This window comes from Caretta caretta, chromosome 8, assembly GCF_965140235.1.
Source record: "Caretta caretta isolate rCarCar2 chromosome 8, rCarCar1.hap1, whole genome shotgun sequence".
Lineage (NCBI taxonomy): Eukaryota > Metazoa > Chordata > Testudines > Cheloniidae > Caretta > Caretta caretta.
The window spans coordinates 99,144,850-99,166,610 of NC_134213.1; the positions used below are offsets into that span (position 1 = coordinate 99,144,850).

The 21,761-nt window shown below is 42.7% G+C and overlaps 1 protein-coding gene across 3 annotated transcripts in view; it reads left to right on the top strand.

The window, feature by feature from the left end:
* Positions 1 to 21,761, top strand: part of TTC39A (tetratricopeptide repeat domain 39A) — a 90,069-nt gene that overhangs the window by 47,796 nt on the left and 20,512 nt on the right. For all 3 annotated transcript variants that reach the window (XM_075131857.1, XM_075131856.1, XM_048860214.2), the window contains exons 5-9: positions 3,653 to 3,720; positions 11,984 to 12,048; positions 13,282 to 13,381; positions 16,155 to 16,220; positions 20,709 to 20,817. In XM_075131857.1, coding sequence (XP_074987958.1) covers positions 3,653 to 3,720; positions 11,984 to 12,048; positions 13,282 to 13,381; positions 16,155 to 16,220; positions 20,709 to 20,817 — 408 coding nt within the window. The remainder of the gene's footprint in view (positions 1 to 3,652; positions 3,721 to 11,983; positions 12,049 to 13,281; positions 13,382 to 16,154; positions 16,221 to 20,708; positions 20,818 to 21,761) is intronic.

The window sequence follows — 21,761 nt, forward strand, 5'->3', positions numbered from 1 at the left end:
CCAATATTTTCTTATATGCACTTGTGCACAGGGCAGGATGAGTCTTGGAGAGGTTTAGTGATGGCCAGGGTTTTCTGCTCTTTTGGGACCAGGAGTGGCCATTTGCTCCTATGAATGTATTTATTGAAAATGTATAAAATCTGAAATTTGCTAATCCCGCTGGGCGCTGGTTCTCTGACATCAGTTTCATTACACCGTGTAATTCCAATTCCATATAGCAATGTACAAGTTCTAGCTTGTTTGCATCTGGGCAACACCGTCCATGTAGCTGAGTAATTGAATTTAAATGGTTACGTAATGCTCTGTTGGATCTCTTTCTTTATTAAAAAACGGTCATTTCCTTGATAATAAAAACGTGAATGTATGCAAAGACAGTACACTATAACAACTAATCAAGGGCATGATGCACAGTTGGACTAAATGAGATAGGTTCATGCGATTAAAACAGCTTAGCACTATTACGCAAGATCTAGGAGGGACATCATACTAAATTATTTTTTTTTCATGATCTTGTCCGTCACTTGGGTTATATTTGGTCACAGAAGCAAGAGTGTGTGTGTATTTCAGTCAGTGTAGACAGGCACTCGCAAAATAGTTTAACCTGCTAATAATTTGCTGAACAGGATCTCATGACTATCAGAGGAATCAACTCGTAAGGGTGGGAGGTGGAAAGTAATTACAGGCTTGCCACCCCTACATATGTAAAAAGCATGAGTTAAGTATCAAAAAATCATGAGATGGGCATAAAAATAATGACATATACTAAAGAATACTAATATTGGGATTCTTATTTGTCTTCTGGTTTCTGAGCCTTTAGAGTGCACTCAGATCAAATTTTCAGACTTTTCTCCATAATCACAAGAGCTAGAAACTTAATAATGAAAAAAAAACAAAAACAAAGGAAACCCTGAGATTCCCGCATGACTCCAGGAGCCTGAGCTTAAAATCCCTGCACCAAATATCACAAGACTCATGAATAAATCTAGAGAGTTGGCAACACCATAATACTGCGCAAAACAAGCTGAACGTGATCTCTGAAGGAAGTACATTAAGGCAACTCAGCCTTGGGTTGGACTACATTTAATATGTGAGCTTGTGTTCCGTAGAGCTACGTATGTTGGACCGTGCAGGCAATTAAAGTAAGATTGTAGTATTCAATGATCCATTTCCAAAACCGAAACCAGCATTTCAGCTCTTTGGGCTCTTCTTGTATAAGATCCAGTTCCCCAGCATTCAGATGTGGTATTTTCTTTCTTTCTTTGTATTAATTCTGTATTTTGTGAGGTGGTTGGCTCAAGAGCTTAAAGTGGGCATAGCCCACATGTTCACTCTGGAGCCACTGCCGTTTTTATCGTGTGTGACCATCCTCTGTCCAGTTGTTGTTGTGCATCATTATAGCCTTCAGCCTGGGGTGGGAGGGGCACAAAATAAAGCTCTTCCCTCAAGACCTCCGTTAATGCCACCCTACGAATCTGTTGATTGATGCAGGGCTGACCTATGTGCTTTGCAACCCAGGATGGAAAATGTTTTTGGCTGCCCCACACAAGCAGCTGGGGGGGGGGGAGGAAAAAAGACACCCCCCCCCAAAACAAACAGAACAAAACAAAATTGCTGAGTGATATGGCACCCTCCCGCCCCCTCCATCTGTTGATCTGGTGCCCCTGGAAGTTGGTGCTCAGGACGACTGCCCTGAATAGAGGGGAAGTGCTCAGGAGTGGTTCACACACCTCTTCCCTAGCTCCTTTTTCTTTGCCCTTTCACACCCCCACCCCTAAATGAAAGGTCTTGCCTTGTGTGGCCCCAGGAGAAAAGGGCAGAAGAGATGATATGTCTGCAGCCTCTGTCTTTGTGCTGCTGTCTTGCTGGCCCATGTTTGATGCTGCTACAACCTCACAGCAATAGGTGTTTAGCAGTGATAGCACTTTGTTTTCAAAGCACTGTATTAACATTAACTAATTCTCACAACCCCCCGCCCCCCGGGTGAGGCAAGTTGGTGGTGTTATCCCCGTTATACAGAGGGGGAAGCGGCGGCACAGAAACGAAATGCTCAATCGAAGACTAGTTGTCACAGATTCTAGTCAGTGCCCCTTCCTGGCCACTCACTAGGAGGGCTGGGAGGGGAATCCAAGCCTCTGCGGTGCTGGATTGCTGGGTATTTCGAGCTCCTGGAGCCTGAATGGAGTCTAGCCACTGCCCCACTCTCAGGGTCCCTAGGCACACTCTCAGGGTGCTGATCTTCTATCTGGCACCACCTCCGAGTGTCAGAACCTACTGTCCAGCTGCTTAGCCCCTCTAAGTTCAGTGCTGACCCGTCACACTCCCCAAGACTTAAACACACCCCTCCCCCAGAACTACTCCCCAGAGATGAGAAACTTCTCATTTATAGTTTAATTCTCTTAGGGGCACACACTAGTTGTGAAGCAGTCAACACCCGCACTCTGCCAAGTCTAACACCTTTATGCTTTTTTATCCTTAATCATGTAAAGCACGGACAGGTACCGATCATACAAAATAATAAACTTCTGAAGCGGCAATATCCCTCACTTTCTATTTTACCCTTCCCTTGGGAGCTGTGGATCTAGGCAGGGATGGTGTCCCCTGACTCATGCAGACTGTTACATGGTGAGTGGTTGCTCCCTCATGAACTGGAGAACATGGCTGGCCACTAAGCAGACTAGCCTCTACCCTTTTAAAAACCTTCAGTGCCCTGTGTCAGGTGACACCTTTGCCAGTTCCCCTCATGAGCACAAACTCCTGTCTGGTGACTTTGTTGCCAAAGTGACTTGCCCCCTGCTAAACTAGTTTTTCTGGGCAAGGATCATTCTTTTGTCTAATGTGAATAGATTTCCAATGATTGGGTACCCTCTATTGTTCTTTTGCTACCAGCCTTTGGAATGTTCAACCCAACATGGAGGCAAACAGCAGAGAGAAGGCAAAAGGCTGCATATTCAGAATGGAGTGTGCAGCCTGACACAGACACACAGGGTTCGTAATCTCATACAGAATTAATAAATCATACAAACACATTCCCTGCTCAGTACAGGAGTGGCAGAACCAGGATTAGAATTCAAGTGGGGCAAAGCAAGCTTGCTTATGCCATCTTACCAAAGTGCCTCTCCTTGGCTTGGAGGTAACTCTTCTAGGGTGACAACAGATTGATCTCCGTGCCCATGTGGGTCCTCGTTCAGCAAAGCACTTAAATACATGCTTGACCTTCAGTATGTGACTTATCCCATCCCTATGCAGTATAGCACCTTCGTTTAAATGCCTCGGTGGATAGGGATGGGATGATTTATATGCTTAAAATTAAGTACTTGCTTTGTTGAATAGAGCCTTCATTCTTATTTCTCTGCTGAGACTGCTACAATTTCTGGTGATAACCACTGTATTCTAGACCCCTGTCTGCCAAGATCTGGGCTGATCGTTTCATATAGCCACCGAGCAGCCACTTGGTAACAATTTTGTGTTACTATCACTTGGGGTTAGTTCAACAACCTGAAAGAAACAAACTCTGTGATCAGATTTTCTTTTTGAGGTTTTCTCACCCTTTGCATTTATTGTATTCTGTTTTCCTATTTGGGGGTATAATACTACTACTTTAATTAATCTGTTGTCTGATTGTGTCTTTTCCCTCTCCTCCCTTTCACACTAGAGGAAATTCATGCCGAAGTTTGCTATGCTGAATGCTTGCTTCAGAGAGCGGCTCTCACATTTCTGCAGGTACAGTACCAGCCGTTATGGCTGTTTCATGAAAGCAGGAGGGGAACAGAGGTTTTGAAAATCAGTTGCATACAGATGGAAATCTTTATGTGGGACATAAAAGTGCACATTTTCATACACCCGTGCAAGTGACCCAGGTCCAGTTTACTGGACCAAGTTTCTGGGCCCACATCCTCCAGGGTATTTAGGCATCTAACTTCCTTTGAAATCAATAGGAATTAGGTGCCTAAGATGTGGGCCTTACTTCTTGGTCTCAAAGTGCCATGGAGGCAGCTGCAGTCTGTGTGGAGGAAACACCTTGCAGCTCTCTCCAGCACCCCCTCTGCATGACTTAGGAGTGATGCTGAGGTGCTTGGAAAGCAGTTGTCCTCACGTTCTTTGACTGGGTGGAAGGTCACTTCAGTAAGTGTGGTAAGTGTATGAATGGGGATGGGGTAGCATGGAAGAGGAACAAAGGTCATTGGAGCTGTAGCATGCAGGGGAGCTTGTTCCTCTGCTTCTCCCAAAATCCAGTGAGTGATCAAAGTAATGAATCTACTTTAACAAGGTTGTTCTTGAAGGGCTATCTCCTCTGGATGTTCCACTGTTGTTACTAGACAGTGCGGATTTGTGTTCTGGGAGAAAAAGCATTCCCTCTCTCTTTCTCCGTGTATCTTTTGCTTAGAGTATAAAAGTTTGGCTTGCCCCATGAGATAACATCAGCAGCTTTCAGCTGAACTTCAGTCTGTGGTTAAAGCAGGTGAATGAGAGTTGCAGTTCTTAATTTCTATTCCTGACTCAGTTGCTTCCCATAGTGCGGTGGACAAGTCACTTATTCTCTCTGCCTCCCCATCTGTGAAGAGGAGATAATCAAATTTACCAGCTTCATAAACTGATTTGATATCTGTGGCTGAAAGGCACTACATAGTGCTGGTAGTGTTCTTAGTATCTTAGGAGAGGGACATTTATGGCAGCTCTGTTGGCCTTAAATGGTACATTTCTTTTTAAAACCATTCATGCATCCATAAGAAACTTAAGAGAAAGGACATAACTTCTTCTGTCTCCTACGCATAAAGAAGGCCCTGTTCATGTGCTCCCTCTTCTCACAACATGTCTGTGCAGTGTTGCTTAGGGTGGGATGCGCAAGACATCATTCATTTTCTGTTCTAGCCTTTTAATTTTTCATGGAAGCAAGAGCTAGATCTAAAAATTAAATGAAGGTGCTTTACCTCTTATACTTACTAAGAGTTTTTAAAGTGATTACTTCAGATGCTTAATGAAGATTACCAAAACACTGTAAAAAGCCACTTTGCCCTTTTCCCAGGAAGTACAAACTACAGTAAAAGCTTTGTTATCTGGCATGTTGGGGGAATGGGGGGTTCCAGTTAGTCAAAAATTCTGGTTAAGTAAGAGTTATACTTGCCAATGGAGGGAGGGAGTTTGAGTGTGGGAGGGGGCTCAAGGCTGGGGGTTGGGGCGGGAGAGGAAGTGCGGGGTGTGGCTCAGGTAGAGAGTTTGGGGGTGGGAGGGGGCTTGGGGCAGGGAGTAGGGCGTGGGAGGGGCTTCGGGGTACCGGATTCTGGCGGCGCTCAACTCGGGCAACTCCCTACAAGTGGCAACATGTCCCTGCTGTTCCTAGGTGGAGGTGCAGCCAGGCAGCTCTGCGCACTGCCTCCGCCCACAGGCACTGCCCCCACAGCTACCGGCCAATAGGAGCTGCAGAGCCAGCACTCTGGGTGGGGGCAGCATATGGAGCCCCGTGGCCGTTCCACCGTCTAGGAGCAGCAGGGACATGTTGTCACTTCTGGGGAGCCATGAGGAGCCAGGTAGAGCCTGCCAGCCCTGCAACAACTGGACTTTTAATGGCCCAGTGTGCAGTGCTGACCGGAGCTGCTAGGGTCACTTTTTGACTGGGTGTTCTGGTCGAAAACCGGACACTTGGCATCCCTGTGAAGATTTGCATTGGGAGATATCAGAAATGCCAGCTTCTAGAGCTTTCCAGTTGGTAAAGTGCCAGATAACACAGCTTTTACTGTGCTGACAGTTCAAAGGCTTTTCATAGCATTTGTTCCTTTCTATGATTAGAACTGAATTCAGGAAAAATACGTAGCGCATGGGTGCCAGTCAGCAACTGCTTTCTCAAATCAGCCTCAGGGTTTCCCTAGGGAGGTTGATATTCAGGCATCTCTTGTAGCATTGGTTCTTTTCATTCTTAGCAAATGTGACTTTTCTGAATTTCTGGGCTGAAACTGAAGTAAATGTCCTGTTTCTGAAACCTTCCCCCAACTGCTAAACAGGAAGCAGCCTTTAAACTAGTATGTATGACGCCCTGTGGAACCCTCCAGCTGAATGATGGAAATAAACATTTGCTCTATGGAACGAAAGTAAACAGGGGCACATTGTTCTGTGAGCATTTGCTGCACCATGATTTGGATTAAACTCTCTGGGGACATATTATCATACCAGGAGTGACACACTCATTTATACTGCACAGCTTCTCTCTCATCTATCGCTAATGTATAATGCCCCTCAGTGTGGAATTTGCAGGCGGTTCAGTATTGTTGATGGAGACTCTGGGACTAAGTCCTGCCCTTCAGATCAAGCTACCAGATTTTCTGCCCCCAGCAGCACACCAAGTTGGCAGTTCAGTTTCTTCTAGCAATTTTGTTTTCTAACTTTTAATTTCTATTTATTTTTGTGCAGTAGTGACTTCATTTCAGCATCTAGCTCCTCTTTCCCTCTCCTGAGATGAAGAATCTCTGGAGTATAGACGCTCTCACCCTCTGGTTTCTCTGGTACAGCACCTCTGAAGTGAGCTCCCTCTGCCCTTCACTGCAGCAGCAAACACAGAGCCAAGTGTGTGAGTTGTTCTGGGCAGCTTCTTAGGCGCCTCACTGGGCCTGGTATACCCCACTGACCCTTGTGCTGCCAGAATATGAGCTTTGAGTTGGAGAGACTTGTAGGGCCTTGACCGCCTCCTGAAATCTCTGATCCCCTGTGGAAGGCTCCATACCCATTCATGGACAGCATGCCAATTGGTACCCTGTTGAGAGAAATAGACCAATTCATAATATGCCAGCTGCTGGAAAGGATACATACCCACTGGTGGTTCAAAAAATCGAGAAGAACTTTTTGAACCCAATGCAGAAAATTGCTCACCCATGGGTCAAAACTACTTGGCTCTGGCCATAATTTTCCTACCATGGTAAAGATTTGCAAAGATCCAAAACATCATTGTATCATTCATTTCCTGGCAGTGGTCATTTCTAGCCAATTATCTCCTACAGGTAGGATTGCTGGTGCCAAGTTGTCAAGGTTCCTTCCCCACTCTAAACTCTAGGGTACAGATGTGGGTACCTGCATGAAAGACCCCCAAACTTATTCTTACCAGCTTAGGTTAAAAACTTTCCCAAGGTACAAACTTTGCCTTGTCCTTGAACAGTATGCTGCCACCACCAAGCGTTTTAAACAAAGAACAGGGAAAGAGCCCACTTGGAGATGTCTTCCCCCAAAATATCCCCCCAAGCCCTACACCCCCTTTCCTGGGGAAGGCTTGATAATAATCCTCACCAATTGGTACAGGTGAACACAGACCCAAACCATTGGATCTTAAGAACAATGAAAAATCAATCAGGTTCTTAAAAGAAGAATTTTAATTTAAAGAAAAGGTAAAAGAATCACCTCTGTAAAATCAGGATGTAAATACCTTACAGGGTAATCAGATACAAAACATAGAGAATCCCTCTAGGCAAAACCTTAAGTTACAAAAAGATACAAAAACAGGAATATACATTCCCTCCAGCACAGCTTATTTTACCAGCCATTAAACAAAAGAAAATCTAATGCATTTTCTAGCTAGATTACTTACTAACTTAACAGGAGTTGGAAGGCTTGCATTTTTGATCTGTTCCCAGCAAAAGCATCACACAGGCAGACAGAACCCTTTGTTACCCCCCCACACACACATCCAGATTTGAAAGTATCTTGTCCCCTCATTGGTCATTTTGGGTCAGGTGCCAGCGAGGTTACCTTAGCTTCTTTACCATTTACAGGTGAAAGGGTTTTGCCCCTGGCCTGGAGGGATTGTATAGCACTGTGTACAGAAAGGTGGTTACCCTTCCCTTTATATTTATGACACAAGTACTGGCTTCATCTCTGAATGAGATTTTTCAAAATGCACTCTCCAGATATTCCTTTAAGGACATAGAACCATTTACCGGGTACAATGCAAAATTAGATGTCCTTCTCAGATCACCTTCAAAAGTCCATTTGTGGGCAGGTAAGTACAACCAACATGCTCAAGCAAGTCTCACAAGGTGGACTGCATACATGGATGACAAATTGTCAAAAATTTAGAATCCACATTCATTTAATTTGCTTAGATACAACACTGACAAAGTTGTCAGAATGAAAACATACACACATGACTGCATAGTTCAGACCAGTGGTCCATTTAGTCCAATATCTCATTTATAATTGTGGCCAGAACCAGCTGCTTCAAAAGAAGGTGCAAGAAACCACATTGTGGATAGTTATGGTGCTCATAGGGGACGTTTCCTGCTACCTCCCATGTAAATGTTTGTTTATGATTGAAGCATCAGTGTTTATATCCCTTTCAAAAATAAGGAGTAGCCAGCTGTCAAAGCTTCTCTGTGACAATGGAAATAATATCCTGGACAGAGAAGAATCTGCTATCTTTCAAGACAGGTCGCATAAAGGATACAGAAAAGAGGGAAAAGGTCTCCCCATAGTCCTCTAATGGCCCAAAAGGCACTCTGTACTTGATAGCCCAGGAACCTCCATTGCACCTGCAGAAAACACCATGCCTCTTTAAGCAGGGGCTCCTTCATCCAGACCTGGACCACCTACAGTTACAGCCTGGACATTGGAAGAGAAAGTGTAATTCTGCAAGGATTTTCCATTAGCCTCGTTGAGAAATTTTGATATCCAAAGAGAATTCAATCAGGAAATTTCACTCATTGATCTGGTCACATTACATTTCTGGTGTGAGAGGAAACAGAAAGCTTTTTGGGAAACAGACTGTCTTTTGTACAGTACCCAGCACAATGGGACCAAGGCCTAGATGTTGCCATAATACAAATAATAATCATAGAACTGTAGGGATGGAAGGGACCTCAAAAGGTCATTAAGTTGAGCCCCCTGTGCTGAGGCAGGACCAATTAAAACTAGACCATCCCTGACAGGTGTTTGTCCAACCTGTACTTCAAAACCTCTGATGATGGGAATTCTACAGTCTCCCTTGGAAGAATATTCCAGAGCTTAACTTCCCCTACAGTCCTATTTTCACTGGACATGGAGAATAATTGTTTGCTGTTCTCTTTGTAACAGCCCTTAACATATTTGAAGGCTATTACCAGGTCCCCGCTCACTCGTCTTTTCTCAAGACTAAACATGTCTAGTTTATTAACCTTTCCTCATTGGTCAGGTTTTTTAAACCTTGTATCATTGTTGCTCTCCTCTGGACTCTCCCAATTTTGTCCACATCTTTTCTAAAGTGTGGCACCCAGAATTAGATACAGTACTCCAGCTGAGGCCTCACTGGTGATGACCCAAGCAAGACAACTGTAAAATTCTGTTGATATCGGCTACACTAGAGTTTCTCCAGAATGATTGACTGGAGTCCTACAACCAAGCACTGCATAAAAGTGGGAACCAGCCCTAGCAACATTCTTTAGAAAGGCACATCGGACGCCCCACCTGAGCATCAGATGTCAAGATTAATCAGGACAACAGATTAGACAAGCCTGTGTCTGGCTTTTCCAATCACCTTTGCCTCTGAAAGACAGGTTTTGGAATTAGTTCCTCTATCTATACAAGAACCACACTGCTATTGTCATGAAAAAAATGCTAAAGCTCCAGAAACTTTTCAGTTCAATGTAAGTTCTTCTTTCCACGGTTCCTGGGAAATAGCTCTCCCATCTTTTATTATTAAAATCCTGCAGCAATTGACATGCTAGGCATCTGGAGGACTATTTACGGAGTAGGAATCCCCCCAAGTGCATGAGCTTCATCTGAGGAAGTTTTGCAAAATAAGTTTCCATTCCTCTGCAGAGACCTCTTTTGGTAGGAAAGTTCCCTACTGGATTTGCTCCTTAAATTACAAAATTCTTGCTTTAAAATGTGGCACAAGGGAGATAATTTCCATTCCAGAATAGAATTCTACAATAATAATTACAACTCTGCTTATCCTCCCTCACCACCACTTCTTTGATTCACTACTCCTTACTTTCTATTAATGATGAATGTGGAGAGAAGCTGTGCAGCAGAATGAAAAATTTCTTGCCTGCTAATTTTCTTCCTGTTAGCAGCTTCTCCCCTCATTCAGACCACCCGTGTCATATGGTAAATGACTGGAATACAGTTGGTAACAAATTGATTTTTTTCTCGAAAGGGAGATTTAAACATACATTTAATTCATATATTATATCAAGCTGTTGTCTTTGATGCTAATATTTGATTCCTGGAGTGTTTCTTCAGCTTTTTGAAACACTTTTTTGCTGGCCTGAGTTGAAGGGCAGGGCTTAGTCCTGGAGCCTGCAGCTTGCCTCCATATCCCACAGGTGGGGGGGCATTACCCATTAGTGATAAATGAGGAAAGAAGCTACGAACGGAAAATTATCAAGCGGTTTCTCATAGGTTAAGTCATAATTCTTAACTCAAAGGCCCCTACATATTTTATCTTGCAGATTCCATGTTTCTTATGTTTTGTTATACAATATCTGAGCATTTGTTACATTGCTTTTTATGGCTGTGCTACACACTTACCATTAACACGTTAAAATCCAGTAACAAAAAGAGAGCACATCCAACATACCTGATGTTTTTCATGAAACCAAATTGCATCCAGCAGGATCTGGTGCAGGCAGTCAGCTATTCGTAGCTGGTGCTGAGCCAGGGAATGTCTGAACCTTAACCGTGCTGAAGGACAAATGGTTCAAAGCTCTTTTCATTCGTTTAAAACAGTCACAGCTGTCTGTACTGTAGGTGCCACTTTTTGCTAATAGCAACAAGAGACAATATTATTCTATTCCTGTGGCCATTAATGTAGACTAAAGAGCCATGGCTCAGAGTTAAAGCAACTAATCACAGAAAGCATGAAAATAAAAATAAAAATCTGATATTTTAGAACACCGTAAAAACAACAAAAATTAGAAAAGAAGTCCTAAGTCTTAACCATTTACTGTTATACCAATAAAATAAAAACCAGCAGGATCTTATTAAAGGGGATAAGGCAAAATGCCACATTTATTGTGAATACAGAAAGAATCTTAGTAAGCAGTTAGTTATAGCGATAACATTCCATTCAATTTCATATTTATTCACACATTCATTCATACACACACAAACACAGGTTCTGCAAGGTTGTTATCATAATTACCAGCCTTAGAGTTGCTTGTGCTAAGCCACTGGCCAGGTGGCCTGACACAAGGAGGGAGCAGGGCCTTGTCAGATGCTCATCTGATGCTCCTGGAAGTTGGTTTGCAGAATCAGACCCCAAAGTTCTCAGTTTCTAGAGTCCACTTTTATAGGAATTTCTTCCTATGCCAGTCTATGGGAATTGCTTCATCATGCTGTTGCTGAATTAATCAGCAGATGGCACATTCCTGACGGCTCCGTGCTGCTAGATGTTATCTCGTTCTTCGGGTCTCCCATCCTTGAGGCTGTTGGGTGGATTCCAGTCTGCCCTCCGGGGGGTCCTCTGGTTGTTTCCACTTGACACCTTCTTCGGCCGATCGACACTGGATTCTTAGGTTGGCACCTCCCTGATCATTCATTTATTATCCACATGAAGCCTCCATCCACATACATCCTCTATCTCTATTTTAATCACAATTGTTAACAAAGCGAGATAAATACAACAAAAGGGCAGGGAGTCTCTGTGTGCTGTTTCTGTTGTTACAAAGTATCGCTTTTAGTCTCTCTCTGTCTTAGGATGTACTAACACAATTAGCAGCTTGCAAGTTTCACACAGAGAGGGCGAGAAACAGTAAAAACAAGAGACCAAAAACCAAGAGACCTCTTAAATAGTAATACCCTGGAATTTAAACTATGGGGAATCAAACTCATTTGTGATTTTAATACAGAACTTCTTTGATATGATCCAACAAAAATTAGAAAAGAAATCCTAAGTCTTAGCTATTTACTGCTCCATAGAGACTCATCCTGTCTGATTCATCTTAATTTGTTTTACTCCCATATATTAATTTCCAGAAAGCAAATGCAGTTTAAATTGCTCAGTGCTAATGTGTTTCCCTTCCACCAGGATGAGAACATGGTTAGCTTTATCAAAGGAGGCATCAAAGTCAGGAACAGCTATCAGACATATAGGTAAGTAGGCCTGAATTATTGTGGTATTATCATACCAGATGCACTTCTGCAATAAAAAGACTCTGGTGGGAGGGGGTGTTTCAAACAATTAGCATTGTTGTTATTTATTTACTTAGGCACATGGTGTAAGCTATAATAACTATCTTCAAAATCTAGGAGCATGAGTAATTTTCAACCCACGCAGATTGGGATAAGTGGTCCTCCTCAGTTCACTCCTAGAGAACATGGATTTAATACTGATTGGTGGCTAGCAAGTGAGCCACCTCCACAGGCAGATGCTGTTTATGTCCAACCTCCTCCCTCAGTCCTAAAACCAATCAAACACATCTTGAGTAGCTTTCAACTTGTCAGACAGCTTGTTTCCTCTGTACTGTTATATGAATGTGCTGCCTTATGTTTTCCGCCTGAATAACTTTTTTTAGATTATTGGAAAAAACAGCCAGGCAAATAAGAACAAAAGCAAAGTCACTCACAGAGCTCAGTGTGTCCTCTGTAATGTGCATCAGAGGGGTAGCTGTGTTAGTCTGGATCTGTAAAAGCAGCAAAGAGTCCTGTGGCACGTTATAGACTAACAGACGTATACTGCATGCATCCAACGAAGTGGGTATTCGCCCACGAAAGCTTATGCTCCAATACGTCTGTTAGTCTATAAGGTGCCACAGAACTCTTTGCCTCTGTAACATGCTGCATCATCCTGCCACACAATACTGTAGGCAGCTCCCCTAGAAATGTTAATGGTATATGGAATTCTCCTTTTTAAAGCACTCATGACAGTAGAGTACAAGTTCATAGATCCATCATTTGAAAGACAACCATGTAAGTCTACCAAGCTGGCATCTCTCTTCATTTTTGCAAATACAAGAGATGTTCTTAGTTCATGTACACATAAATCCTGGTATATTTCCTGATGTTTGCATGATAAAGAATTTGCTCTTCACATGTTCACTGATGGCATGCTTTCTTAGACTCCTGGTTTGTTAAAGTTTTGCACATGTAGAAAGAAGCTGTTCTCTACTGTACTAATGAATAGGAAAGAGAAATGAGACCTTTTACCACCATCCCATGGTTAACAATAGCTTCTGGCTACTTTCATCTATCTAGATTAGATGAGACTTCAGAGTTATGACTATAATTGTTATATTTCTAAATGACTGGTCAGCTTTCTAACTGAATTGGGCTAAATACTTACCCGGTTATCTATGTATTCTGTAATGTTATCTTCTGTATTGTTAGGGAATTGGACAGTCTTATACAGTCTCCAAACTATGTTAAAGGAAAGAACTATCTCCATTTTGAAGGTGGTGTAAAGCTTGGAGTTGGAGCTTTCAACCTGGTATGTAAAAGAAGTCTTCACTAAGGCCCCCCTCCTGTAAACACTTACAGACATGCTTAACTTAAACTCAGTAGAACGCAGGTGTTTAATGGAAGCGCTCATGTTTGAAGTTAGAAGTGTGCAAGTATTTGCTGGGCCGGCCCTCTGCTGGTTTACAGCATCTGCAGATATTAACGTGATTAAGAAACATGAAGGGTGAACATTCTGCACATAAAAGAGAAATACAGAGGAACTGCTATGGCCACGATCCTACAGTTTACTGTGTGCAAGCACTCCTCTGCATTTGCATGGAGCTCTGCTGACTTCAAGGAGTCTCTGCATGAGTGCAAGCATCTGCCCATCCAACGTTCATTGTAGGATTTGGGCCTATGTTAGCACTGTGGTCAGGACAAAGTAGCATCTTGGGCCATTTCAGTAACCTGAGCTGTGATCAGTAGTTCGACTGTGGAAAGAGCTGATCACAGCTCAGTCTTCAGCCTGAGAGCTCCCTGCATGTTTACAATACCTAAAGCTTAAAGATGATGTGTCTGAGACCCCTCTGTGATTGAACTGAACTACACTGCCTTTGATATGGAATCCTGCAGGCAAAAGGTACCATCCCCAATCACTGCCACTTCTCCCAGCCAGAGATGGCAAATCAGTTTGACTAAAATAAGAACTAACCAGAATCTAATCTGAACAATTTTCAGTGTTCATAAGTTTAAATTGACTTTTTTGCGGGTGGGCAGTGAGGTGGGGTTGGTATGCAGGTGTTTAATTATTTTTGTGCACTTTTCTACGTCTTGGTTTCATCCCACATCAGAAGTGAAAGTACCAGTATGCTGTGAAAGAGAGGATGCTTTTACTGGTGGTATTTTTAAACTGTAACAAGTAAGATTTGGATGTAATGGCTTGTTAGGCCAGTCCCCCCATCCAGCTCCTGGGAATGCCATAGCCTGCTGGCATGGTAGAAAGAAGCATCAGCACTTTCACCCTAATCCACTGCTCAGATTTGAAATCAGAATGTTCTTTCTCCTAGACAGATTTGCCTAAAGAGGCTAAGCGAGTCCTGTCTGCCCAGGGTTGAAATCAGAATTTTTCTGCTAGATTCAGTTAATTCATAGCACGTTATTCCACAATATTTGGTGCCACACTTGTGGGTTGGGGTAACAGACATCAGAAGGCAGGAGACAGTAGAGAGAGAGTTCTTCAAAAGGTGGCAGGTGTAAAGATTTTAAGACAAATGAAGTGAGAAGGAGAGAAGGATCTGAGATCAAGGGGATTGGCTATAATCTAAAAGATTACAATGTGGGGGACCGCTGCAGGAGGCAAACAGATGATAGGATGCCAAGGAAAATAATGCAGAAGCAGCCAAGGTCAGTCAGACCTAGAGGCTGGCCACTGGCTAGATGGCAGGACATCATTTGCAGCAACATGACCAGGTGGCACTTAATGGAGGAACAAGGTAAGGACAGGAATAAATAGCAGCAATGCTGTACTGCTCCCTGTGTCTGTAAAGATGCTTTGGGATGAGAAGATGATTTCTAAACTGGCCAGAAGCAGGACTACCAGATATTTTCTGTGCAAGTCTGATTTTGATTCTGCGTGTGTTCAGCCCTGTGCTCAGAGAAGCTTTATGTAAACGTTACGTAAACTGTGACTGTCAACAGTTAAAAACTGAGTCACAGCAGATGCAATCTGATTATGCATGAATTGTTCTCATACTTCTTTAAAAAAGTATAGATGAGTATTTCTACAGCATCCCCTTTAGTGTGTTCTTTTAGTGTCTCTCCTTCCCATAATGCATAAAGGTGACTCCCATTAAAATAATAAGAAGAAAGAATGCAAACTAAAATGGTGGTTATTGCTATTAATACTGCCTTACTGGCTGTCATAATACTGGGACCCCAATTTATTTGATATACTGTATAAATACATCTCAGATGTTCTCTGTCACTTTTTTCCCCAGAAGCATAGTTCCTTCTCTCTTTTTTTAAAAGGGGATAATTTTTATTTTTTTTAGCCGTGACCATTTTAAACTTGCTTTTCAATTGTTAACAGCAAAAGCAACATTGATTTACACTCTACTTGGTTCAAAGGCTAGTGTAAACAGGTCATTGTTTAGTTGTAGGAGTTAGTATTTACCATACAGGCAGTTGCATAACAAGAAGTGAATCCGTGTCACGTGTGTATCTTTTGTATACTTTAATATAGGAGTAGTATCCGTTTTCCTGTTTTACAAACGGGTGGCCTAACCCTGAGTTCAATGAGATTACTTAGAGTAATAAGAACTGTGCCCAGTAGTAAGTGTCTGCATGATCAGATTCGTGGTTGGTTGGTTTGTTCTGACACAAGAACCTGTTTCTTGGAACAGTTTAGTGGACTCCAAAAACTGATCCATGTAACACATAGCAAGTATCCTGCTTGATGGGTCTGGCAAACCTTTAATTTCTGTAGTTCCCATCGAAATAATCATTAAAATGCTGCAAAATGCAGCGACCAGTGTTATCCAGAGTTGCTGTTAGTTTTACCTAGGAAACAGGAGTTTACATATTTACTGTGATCCTGAGGCTGATTTAGTTTTGTTTAATCCTTAAGGATACATGAGATACAACAAATAGCTGAGAGAAATATACATCTACACAAGAAGACTTAGGGGGAGCTAATTAGGCTTTTAATGATTTTATTGATTGCCTTTGGGGTTTGGACAGGTCATATCAGACACCCTGGGGTTGAGAGAGAGGAGAATATCAATTCCAATTACTGCTCAGCTTATTTATGTTTCTTTCCACAGACATTGTCCATGTTTCCAACACGGATCTTACGATTACTGGAGTTTGTTGGGTTTTCTGGAAGCAAGGTAAATATCACTCATTTGATAAGATTGTAATAAATGTGGCTGATACATTACAGCTAGAATCTGATTCCCCACCCCACCATTCTAACATTCTTTGAAATGTGAGTATTGCAGGGTTTTCATTACTGGAGCTGACGTTACTGCTGCTCAAGGATTTTTTTCTTGGTCTTTTTTAAAAAAAACAAACTTTGTAAATATTTTAAAATTTAGGACAGTGACATGATGTTTGGAAAATACAAGAAAGATAAGCAACAGTTCAAAGTATAATGTTGAGATTATTACTATTTATTTATTGGATTGCAATAGTGCTTAGAAGCACTATTTGTAGTTGATATTGAGTTAATTTAATAAGGAGGTTGAGAATTTATCTAATTTAATAGATGCTGTAATCACAGAATCCTGACAGCCCTGATTCTGTTCCTGCGTGGAACCCAGCTTAAAAGAGCATGCATATGATTATGTATCCATTCTTTTCTCTATGTCTTTAATGGCAACTATTAACTTCAAAGACATATCTAAATTCTCCTAAGTAGATGCCCAGGAATAACTGGCCTGGCATGTACTCAGAAAGTGTGGGGTGGGACTCACCAACCATACTCATAGGGTCTTGGGTGGGTCTGCAGGAAGAGATCAAAGGTATTTTCCTGGAGATCTGTTGTCCCAGCGCAGGATATGTTAATTCCTGCTGAGAGGGATGAAGAGGGGGAGGAGCGGGGATGGGGCACGCTTGGGGGATGGGGCAGAATCATGTCTGGGGCTGCCGGCCCTGCTGATCAACTCCTCCCACCTAACGCCTCTTGCATGCTGGGGAACAGCTGTTCCCTGGTGTGCAGGAGGGAGGGGGAAGAGTGGGAATGGGGCATGCTGTGGGGTGGGGGGGACGGAAAGAGGTGGGGAAGAGGAAGGGCAGGGGTGGAGTGGGGGTGGGAAGAGGTGGGGCAATGGTGGGGCCTTGGGGGAAGGGCTTGGGGCTGAGCGGGGGACTTGGGGGTCTGTGAAATATTTTAATTCAAAATGGGGGTCCTCAGGTTGCTAAAGTTTGAGAACTGCTGGTCTAGATAATACTTAGTCCTGCCATGAGTGCAGGGGACTGGACTAGATGACCTCTTGAGGTCCCTTCCAGTCCTACAATTCTATGATCAGCATGCTTTTGTAAAGACACTTGATGAACGGTCATCTTATATAGGAAAACTTTCTCCCTTTTTCATTCAATCTCTCCTTCTTGATTGTGGACAGGCCCTGGGATTTCTCATGTGGCTCTGTGTGGGTTTATCCTTGTGCCAGTGAGTAAGCAGCTCCTGTTTCAAATAGTTGGTAGCAGGCTGAAGCATGATCTGGAATTATCATAAACATAAGGAAAAATGTTCCAAATGCCTTCAAAAGAAAGGGGAGTATTTAGACATTCCATTGACCAAAGTTCAAGGGGGGTGTGCCTTGACAGTAACACTGTAATCTAAAAAGATCTTGCGGTGCTTAAGGTTGTGAGCCGTAAGCCCAGATCTGAGAGAAGCATTGCTACTTGCATTTGCAATCACATTTACCATGGCAGGTTTCCAAAGCTCAGCAAGAGGAAGTTGCCCCTTGGAGTACAGACATGACATTTCAAGGTGAGAGAAATAGAAAGGAGGACAGGAGATGGTAGGAGGGGAGAGGGAACAGGCATGTGTAACTCATGGCATCACAGTCAAGAGGGAAGGAGTTTTGAGTCCTGCTGTGTTTTGACTGTAAGATGACGATTATCTTATTATTTCTTAAATTCTGTCAGAATGCTTGGTGCTGGGCAAGACTCAGAGGAAGATGTGGCCTGTGCGTTGACAAAATCACAGTCCTATCTGAGAGCATAAATCAGAGGCATAATGCACTGGGACACTTGGGGATAATGTTTCACTCTTAGTGTGGAGGGCTGCTTGTTTACTGTAGGTTATTAATACTGCATTTATAGACATTCATACCCAAAGCTGCATTAGAGCAACCTTGTATCATTCCCCGATGCAAAGATGCCCTGAAGCCAGTGGATCTGGCCCCCAGAGAATTCCCCTTTGTAGTGGCATCCTCAGGTGGTACAGATCAGCCAGTATGTCCTCCACCCCACTCCCTCCAATTGGGTTTCTTGTGTATGAGAGTATGCCTGGGGCTCCTTTACATCCTGGGCTGCCCTTCAGGGCAATTGGCAGCTGGTCTAACTTAGAGCAGCTCTTAGTCTGAACCATTATAAAGTTTTAAATTAATCCTCTGTGTCTTAAATGCAGTTTGGCAATGGGTCAAATGGCAGAATTATTGACATAGAAGGCAGGAAATTAGACTGATGGGGTCAACTTGGAAGTGGGAGGATATTTGTGCCAAATCAGTTGTGCTGAGTATCAATTTTTACATATGTCTTAATTTGTAATTGTTACCATTCCCCCCTTAGAAATCCTCTTATCTGGCATTTTCCGCTCTTCTGCAAACACTAAGCCAAAGTTAACTCCAAAGGGATTTTGCATAACACATTCAAGTGCTCTGTCTGCTTTGTGCCCAATTTAATTAATCAATTATGTAGATAAGCTAATGGTAATATCCATCCTATTTGATAAGCTTGTGGTGACATGGCCAAGTCATGAGACAAGAAAGGCAACTCTGTGTTTTGCTTTCTTTGTAAAGACCCTCAATTAAAAAAATGTGGTTAAAAAGTTGTTGTGTGAAGCTTTGTTGTAGCCATGTTGGTCCCAGGATCTGACACACACGAGATAGGTGAGATAATGTCTTGTATTGGATCAGTTTCTGCTGGTGGAAGGGACAAGTTTTCAAGCTACACAGAGCTCTTCTTTAGGTCACCAGTTGTTCAAGTAATTTCACTTCAGGGAAGCAGATGCAGTTTAGTTAAACTCCCAGCTGAAATAGGAATAAGCCATTCTGAGGTTTCTGAATGCTGCCTTTGTTCTCCCCACATTGCATGGTCTTCGTTTTCGCTTTTATTTTGCTGACTTGGCCGGGAATCAATAGGGTATTGAATGTTGTATGCACCACATAACATAGGGACATAACATTTGCCATGCTGTCCTGTGTTTAATGTGTTATTTAGCTATTTGGGGAATATGATTAAACAGATCCTATATTTAAAACCCATCTATTGCCTGGGCAGCTGTGTATATTGCACAGTAGCAACATTCCCTAAGATGGATTTTGTTTGGGAACACATTCTCACTATTTCTGGGTTGGTGGCTGTCAGGTCGTAGTTGTGATGTGCTGCTTCTCCTGCAGGGGGTAGTGTGAGTGCGCACAACATCAGGAATAACATGCTCTCTTAGTGGGTATGATCTGGTCTCCCTCAGTGCCTGACCTGACTCAGTGAGAATAGACAAGATTTTTACTGACAATTTATGGAGTTACTTCTTTAGCTCAAGTGGTAGCGACTTGTGCTTTTGGTACTGAAGACCCCTTGGATGTACACAGTGCCTTTCTATAAGCAACCTAGGTCCACTAGATATACAGTCTTCATGAACCCTCTGTTGGTTTTTTACATTGGATCTTAAACAGGCAAGAAGTGGTTTGCAAGAAATAATGCAAGAGTTAATTTGGAAGAAGTTTTTTTGCAACACGCCTGGATCTGTCATTTCCTGATATTGCTGTTGTAGGCAAGTGCTCCAAGAGTAATTTTAAAATACTTGTCTCTCTCTCTCTCTCCCCCCTACCAGCTTGCATACTTTATTATCATTAAGTAAGGATGTCCCTCAGTGTCTCTGAGATATAGATGTATTATGGTACTCAGATACCACAGTGACAATGGGCATTATATAAGAACCTGAATAGAACAGAACAGTGTTACTCCTGTAGTACAGATGAACAAACCTGAGGCACAGGGAGGCTAAATGAAGGTCAAGTAGCAAGTTACTCTGAGGACTTAGTCTCCAGTATGCCAGTGTTCCTGTCCTCCATTCTAAAGCGTTAACTTATATTATGTTGTGTTAATAGAGTCGTATAATTTAAGGCCCAAAGGGACCATTAGATCATCTAGTCTGACCTCCTGCATATCATATAGGTCATGAAATTTTACCCCATTCACCTATACTGAGTCCAATAACTTGTGTTTGGCAAAATCATATATATTACATTGACAGTAACTATTCGTGTCACCACTGTGTGATGTGCCGAGATACATTACATGGTGGTAACATCTGCCAGTTGCATAGGTACTGCAGAATTCTGTGTATTTTATTTTTCAGAAATGACGTTAGCTCTATTGGATGATACTCATGACTCGTGAGCACTATTGCGCTCTCCCCTGATAATTGTCCAGTTATCCCTGAGTCACTGCTCTGCCACATGATATTTTGCAAGTGTGTTCTCCTCTAATAACTACATAAACAATTTGTGTCACTGCTGTAGATATACAGTGCAGTCCATGTGTTTGAGCTACCAGAATAGCTACCCGTGATACTACAGAAGTGAAAAGCAAAATAGCACTGTAATTGCTTTACAAGACTTTGTCTTCCTTCTCTGATTTTTGCACAGGAGTATGGTCTGTTGCAGCTTCAAGAGGGAGCATTGATGTACAGCTTTAGGTCGGTGCTGTGTACCATGCTGCTGCTGTGCTATCATACCTTCATGACCTTTGTGTTAGGTAGGATTATTCACAGTAACCCTATAATAGTCCTTTCATATGATCAGTTATTGCTGGGAAACAAGGGGAAGAAGTGGTTAAATTGCAAACCTGTTGATGAATTGTTCATTCAAACCTGGACTGGACGGAGTTGGATAATTTGTGGTGGTTGATTTTTGCAATAACTGTCATCACTGTGGAAAGGGCTTTGTTCTTCAAGATGGAGGCTTGAGTAGGACATTTGGGAGGGGGACCTGAGGGGAGAGTTGGGGTGTTGCCGTAAGAAGAGGTCACAAGAACAAGTTATACTTCCTGTGGTCTAGTGAGTTGTTTTGGAAGTGTTTGGGTTTTTTTGTTTAAGTCCTTGTAAAAAGATTTGCTAAATCCTGTTTTCATGTTAATTTGTCACCGCTGTCTTCTTGGGGTGACGTATTTCCCATTAAAATGATACATTCACTCGTGGCCTACTCCTAAAGCACTCTTTGACAAAATCCCCTTGGGCTAGGCCTAGGCAAATATACTACCAGCTTTTAGAATAATTGCTAAATATACCTGAAAAATGTGTCATTGGATACCTCAACTCTGGTCTCATAGCCCTATGCAACTGCAAAAGCCATGCAGTGTGGCCCAGTAAAAACCTGGCCTAGTCCAGTGCCAGTCTTTATGGTTCTATGTTTTAAAAAGGTTGCCATGGCATTAGGAAATGGGGGATGCTCCCGTGGCCTTTCAGAAGCCAAGCAATGGGCAGTCAGGATCAGATCCTGCCCACTTTCACTTTCCTTCTCTTTTTCTGTCTTGCACAGAATTGAGGATCCCAGGCAATGGGGAGGGAGGGAGGGAGCAATGTCACATGGAGATTTCTGCCAGCACAGAACTAGTTTGCCTTTACGGTGCCTCCATGTAAGCACAACTTCTTTGTGCCCTCTTCTGATCTGTCTGAAGTGCTGCAGGATGAGCGCCTACGT